Source organism: Pteropus vampyrus, unplaced genomic scaffold, assembly GCF_000151845.1.
Source record: "Pteropus vampyrus isolate Shadow unplaced genomic scaffold, Pvam_2.0 Scaffold405, whole genome shotgun sequence".
Taxonomy (NCBI): Eukaryota; Metazoa; Chordata; class Mammalia; order Chiroptera; family Pteropodidae; genus Pteropus; species Pteropus vampyrus.
In genome coordinates this window covers 314,887-320,755 of record NW_011889186.1, presented here as the reverse complement: position 1 = coordinate 320,755, position 5,869 = coordinate 314,887, and the positions used below count along the sequence as shown (strand labels likewise).

General features: G+C 67.9%; 1 protein-coding gene across 8 annotated transcripts; it reads left to right on the top strand.

Annotated features, from left to right (window-relative positions):
* Positions 1-43: 43 nt before the first annotated feature.
* Positions 44-5,656, top strand: PIDD1 (p53-induced death domain protein 1). Of its 8 annotated transcripts, none has more exons than XM_023523735.1 (16): positions 44-133; positions 772-1,148; positions 1,552-1,965; positions 2,270-2,479; positions 2,564-2,618; positions 2,770-2,971; positions 3,051-3,176; positions 3,268-3,447; positions 3,508-3,673; positions 3,787-3,922; positions 4,003-4,153; positions 4,238-4,361; positions 4,437-4,555; positions 4,630-4,743; positions 4,827-5,032; positions 5,261-5,656. In XM_023523735.1, the coding sequence occupies exons 2-16, from the start codon at positions 848-850 to the stop codon at positions 5,526-5,528; spliced, it is 2,772 nt and encodes a 923-aa protein (XP_023379503.1). In that variant the 5' UTR covers positions 44-133; positions 772-847; the 3' UTR covers positions 5,529-5,656. The 8 variants fall into 8 exon arrangements, with proteins under 8 accessions (XP_023379503.1, XP_023379505.1, XP_023379501.1 ...); XM_023523733.1 differs by having other exon boundaries at positions 53-261; positions 1,502-1,965; positions 4,437-4,543; XM_023523732.1 differs by having other exon boundaries at positions 53-261; positions 1,502-1,965.
* The last annotated feature ends 213 nt before the right edge of the window (positions 5,657-5,869 follow it).

Below are 5,869 nucleotides of genomic sequence, written 5' to 3'. Positions count from 1 at the left end.
GGCGCTTTCTGATGGGGCGGGGCCCAGAGGGGGCGGCGCCGAGTCCCAGCCCGCCCGGAAACGCGCCGGCGGGAACCCGGGCGCGCAGTGCGCGTGGAGCCGGCATCAGGGGCTGTGCCGCCCTGGAGCGCAGGTACGCCCCGGCTGCAGGGGCCGTAGGGACGGCTGGGTGTAGGGACGGCGCGCTCCCCGGACGGAGACCGGTCCCCAGGCCGCGCGAGCCCCGAATGCGGGGCGCACCGCCCTCCCCTGCCGACCGAGGTATGAACTGGAGGCTGTGGAAGAGCCCTCCTCCAGGGGTCGAGAAGTGGAGTCCAGTCCCCAGAACCCCAAAGCCGCCCAGTGGCTCAGACCCCAGATCCCCTTCCTCACGCTCACTTCTCTAACATATCGGGCACTATCCTCCAGGGCCTGGGCCACCGCCCTCTTGCGGTAGGTGAGAGTCCGGACCTCCTGTCAAAGGGGTTGGACCGGGGACTCTCCTGGGAGGAGGGGCCACAGCCAGATGGCCTGACAGCTCCAGGCATCCCTTGTCCAAATTTCCAGAATTAGGATGTTCAGTCTCCCTTCCCCCTTATCCCCCAGGCAGGTTCCCAGGCCCCTCTGCACACAGGGCTTGCCCAGCCTGCGGCCCATTCTCCAGCCCCATTTGGGCAGTGTTCTGTCCAGCCTAGACCCTGGGATGTGTGGACCCGCTGGCACGGCCCAAAGGCTCCCTCTAGCCGGAGTTCCTGCTCCCCACTCCTGCCCGTTCCTCACCCCACTCTGCAGCCTCCCTGGGCCCTGCCTGAACAGGCCTGCCCGACAAGCTGGGACATGTGTGGCCCTCGAGGACTGCTGGTGGGCGATGGCCGCAGTAGAGGAGGGGCCGGAGCCCCAGGCAGCTGGTGCAGGAGATGCGAGAGACGCCACAGATGCTGTGGATGCCGGGCCCAGGGTGCCTCCTCTCCTGGCCGGGAACCGGCTGAGTCTGGACCTGTACCCAGAGGGCTGCCGCTGGCTGCGGCACCTGTGTGCCCAGCAGCACCCTCAGCTGCTGGAGGTGGAGTTCTTGCAGCTGAGTGGCCACGAGGACCCTCAACTCCTGGAGGCCACCCTGGCCCGGGTGCCGCGGAGCCTGCCACACCTCCGCTCCCTGGTCCTCAAAGGTGAGCCCCGTCTGGTCCCAGCCCTGTCCCAGACCCATCTCTAGCTCTTGCCTCTGCTTCTTGGTCTCTGAAGGCATACCCTGGTCCAGCCCCCATCGCTACTCCCTACCCAGCCCTCCTCCCCCAGTGTGACGCTGGCTGAGCCCTGGCTCCTGGACCCTGCAGCTGACCCCGGTGTGCGTCTTCCTGGGTCGTGGGTGATGGCTCTCAGCCGAGGGGAGCCTGCGGTCTCAGTCCTTGCCGTCCTCCATATGCTGGTATCACTCCAGTCTCTGCAGCTGTCTGTCCCTGTCGGGTGGGGTTGGACAGGAGGTCTGTGCCTCCCTGCATGCAGCTCCTTCCCCTGCTGGCAGGGCCACACTGGGACCTGGACTGAGGGCCACATCTGCCCTCCCTCTCCCAGGCGGGCAGTGCCGGGATGCGCTGGGTGCCTGCCTCCCGGGCTCCCTGACCACGCTGCCGTCCAGCCTGGGTGGCCTGGCCCGCTTGGTCCACCTGGATCTCAGCTTCAACAGCCTGGAGACACTGCCGGACTGCGTCCCGCAGATGCGTGGCCTGGGTGCTCTCCTGCTGTCTCGCAACCGCCTCTCAGAGCTGCCCGAGGCGCTGGGGGCCCTCCCCGCCCTCACTTTCCTTGCTGTGACCCACAACCGCCTGCAAACGCTGCCCACGGCACTGGGGACCCTGTCAACTCTGCAGCACCTCGATCTCTCTGAGAACCTCCTAGACACGCTGCCCCCCGAGATCGGAGGCCTGAGCAGCCTCGCCGAGCTCAGCCTGGCCTCCAACCGGCTGCGGAGCCTCCCGGCTTCCCTCGGTGAGTGCCGGCTGTGCCCCGCTTGGCTCACGGGGCCTGCTGGGAGGGCGCCTCGGCCACGGCCTGGCCTCCACTCTCATGTGGGCCCCGCACACACAGGCCTGGCCTGCCTTTGTGCCTTACCCCTCCCTGGCCTTCCAGGGTCCCTGTACCGGCTGGCCTGAGTGCCGTGCTGGCCATGGGGCATGACCGCAAGGGCTTCTGGGGAGGCCCTAGCATGAACGTCCCACCTGGCCTGATTCTCCAGGGCCAGAGGTGGCCCTGAGTGGCCCCCTGCTGGCCCTAAGCTGGCGCCTGCCCACAGCGGGGCTGCGTTCCTTGCGGCTCCTCATTCTGCACAGCAACCTTCTGGCCTCGGTGCCCGCCGGCCTGGGCCACCTCCCGCTGCTCACTCGGCTGGACCTGAGGGACAATCAGCTCCGGGACGTGCCCCCTGAGCTGCGAGACGCCCCCTTTGTGCGGCTGCAGGGGAACCCCCTAGGCAAGGCCCTGCCGGACTCCTGCAGTGCCCCTGGTAGGCTTGTTGTTGGGGAGGGGCGGACCATGAGCAGGACACAGGTACCATGACTGTCCTTACAACCTGTCTGTCCTCCCACAGGGACACCCGTGGTTCCGGAAATGCCCAGACTGTTCCTGACCTCAGATTTTGACAGGTGTGGGGTGGGGGAGGGGTGGGGCTGTAGGAGCAGCTATCCACACCATGCCTGGGGGTCTTCTCCCAGAGTCCCCAGGGTGCCGAGCTCAGACACACAGGCAAGCCCCTCTGCGCCTGACCCGACGCCCGCCCTGTGCTTCCTCACTCAGTTTCCCCGTGACTCCCCAAGGCTGCTCTGTGACACTGGCCTGTGGTGTCCGCCTGCAATTCCCCGCTGGTGCCACTGCTACCTCCGTCATCATCCGCTATCGACTGTGGCTGCCGGAACCGCGTCTCGTCCCCCTGGGTCCCCATGACTCCTTGCTCAGTGGTGTCCTGGAGCTGCAGCCCCATGGGGCGTCCTTCCAGCAGGCACGGCTAGGACATGTTGAGAGGCGGGCGAGGAGGGCCCAGGCACAGCCCCCGTGCTCACACCACCCTTGCCTGGCAGGAGGTGGGCCTGTGGCTGCTGTTTGTGCCCCCAAGGGTCCGGCGCTGCCGTGAGGTGGTGGTCAGGACCCTGAGTGATGACAGCTGGAGTGACCTGGAGACCCACCTGGAAGAAGAGGCCCCTAAGGTGAGGGCCGTCGTCCGGGCCTGCCTGAGAAGGAGCACCGGGGGTGGCCCTGCCTGACACTGTGCCCTCTGACCCTGTCCCCCGTGCCCAGCGGCTCTGGGCTCACTGCCAGGTACCACACTTCTCGTGGTTCCTTGTGGTTTCACGCCCTGTGTCCAACGCCTGCCTGGTGCCACCAGAGGGGACATTGCTGTTCTCCTCGGGGAATCCTGGGATCAAGGTCACATTTCCCCCGGGAGCCACCGAGGAGCCTTGTCACGTCCGCATGCAGGTACTAGCAGGGCAGCCGCCAAGGGTGGCTGGTGGCGCCTCGGCACAAGTGAGTGTTCAGGTGGCCTGTCTGCTCCAGGTGGTGCACGTGGCAGACAGAGAGCTGCAGGCCCTGCTGGGGGAGCCTGCGGCGGCCGTGAGCCCCCTGCTCTGCCTCTCCCAGAGTGGCCCCTCTGGCTTCCTCCGGCCAGTCACTGTGCAGCTGCCTCTGCCCCCTGGCATCACAGGTGAGAGGTGGCCACGTGGCAGGGCTGGACCTGTGGCCATGGGAAGGGGGCAGTGCTCAGAAGGGGAGCCCCTGCCATTGGGGGCTCAGCCTGTGGCCCCCTCCTGTCTCCAGGCCTCAGTCTGGACCGCTCCCACCTGCACCTGCTGTACCAGGCCCCTCCCACAGCCACCTGGGATGACATCACAGCTGAGGTGGCACTGGAGCTCACCCACCTGTATGCTCGCTTCCAGGTCATGCACTTCTCCTGGTCAGTGTCCCCTCCAGCTCCTTCGGTCCCCTCCCCGCCCACCCCATGTGTGCAGCCCCAGCTCACCCCAGCCCTCCCAGGTACTGGCTCTGGTACACCACCAAGACCTGTGTAGGGGACCTGGCCCGGAAGGCCTGGGCACGGCTGCGGCTGCACCACGTGAACCTCATCGCACTGCAGAGGCGGCGGGACCCTGAGCAGGTCCTGCTGCAATGCCTGCCCCGCCACAAGGTGCAGCCCGGGCCAGGGGGCCGGGGCGGGGGCAGCAGAGTGGGGGTGCCCGGCGCTGGGCTCTGAGCCCAGGGTTGCCCCCAGGTGGACGCCACCCTGCGGCGGCTGCTGGAGCGGTACCACGGCCCCGAGCCCTCCGACACGGTGGAGATGTTTGAGGGCGAGAAGTTCTTTGCTGCCTTTGAGAGGGGCCTGGATGTGGACGCCGGTATGCCCCCTGTCCCTGGAGCGGGGACCTGGGGTCTGCCCCAGGCTCCCTGCTGAGCACCTGCCCTGCCCCCAGACCGCCCAGACTGCGTGGAGGGCAGGGTGTGCTTCGTCTTCTACTCGCACCTGAAGAATGTGAAGGAGGTGTACGTCACCACCACCCTGGACCGGCAGGCGCAGGCCGTGAGGGGCCAGGTGGGGCAACGGGCCAGGGCCCCAGGCCGCTTGGGCAGCGGCAGGGCCTTGAAGCCCTTCTCATCCTGCTCCAGGTGTCCTTCTATCGGGGACCGGTGCCCGAGGAGGTACCTGAAGAGGCAGAGGCTGCCCGGCAGAGGAGAGGCGCAGACGCCCTGTGGATGGCCACTCTGCCCATCAAGCTGCCGGTGCGGGCCTGCGGGGGTGGCGGTGTGTGCAACGGGGCAGCGGCAGAGGCCAGGGCTCTCAGCAGACCCGTCCCTCCCCACAGAGGCTGCGGGGCTCTGAGGGGCCAGGGCTGGGGAGAGGGGCTGGTCTCTCCCTGGCACCTCTGAACCTGGGCGACGCCGAGACCGGCTTCCTGACCCAGAGCAATCTGCTGAACGTGGCCGGGCGCCTGGGCCCTGACTGGCCGGCCGTGGCCCTGCACCTGGGCCTGTCCTACCAAGAGCTGCAGCGCATCCGGCACAAGTTCAGGTGGGTTCCTCTGAGCCGCCGCTGCCGCCCACCCCACCCCCACCCCCACCCCGGCTGCCAGGGGGACCCCCACTTGAGGGTGGGTGAAGTTCCCTCCAGGGGAGGTGGGAGCAGGGCGACAGGCAGGAAAGGGATGGTCTGGTCACTCCTGGCCCGGGGAAGGGGAGCAGGACCTTGGGTGTGGAGTGTTCCTGGGCTGGGCCTCTGTCACCATGCCTCCCTCCCCAGGGACGACCTGGACGGGCAGATCCGCCACATGCTCTTCTCCTGGGCTGAGCGCCAGGCTGGGCAGCCAGGGGCCGTGGGGCGGCTCATGCAGGCCCTGGAGCAGAGTGACCGGCGGGACGTGGCCCAAGAGGTGCGGGCCATCTTGGAGCTCGGCCGCCGCAAGTACCAGGATGGCATCCGTCACACAAGCCTGGCTCCCGGGGACGATGCCTCACCTGGCGCTTCGGCCTCACAGCCCCCGGAGCCTGCCCAGGCCCAGACCTGCTAACTTTCGGCTGGCCCCTAATGTGCGGTGGCCTGCGCTCCAAGGCCCCCACTTTCAAGCCTTCCCTGTGCATGGGAGCAGTGACCTCCCATGTGTGACCAACATGCTCTGTTCTGGTCGCTGTCTCAGAGCCTGCTGTGTTTGTTGGGTGGGGATCCGCAGGCCCGCCCCGCTAGCACCCGGCCCCTGTGCACGACCCCTCCCACGTGCCCAGCGCCTCCTGCTGTCCCGACCTCCCCGGGAGGCAGAGGAGCACCCACGACAAACGGCTGTTCCCCGCCAAGAGTCATCCGTGTGCGGCCGGGTGCGTCTGTTCCGGACGGCCCAGTCCCTCCTAGCACTAC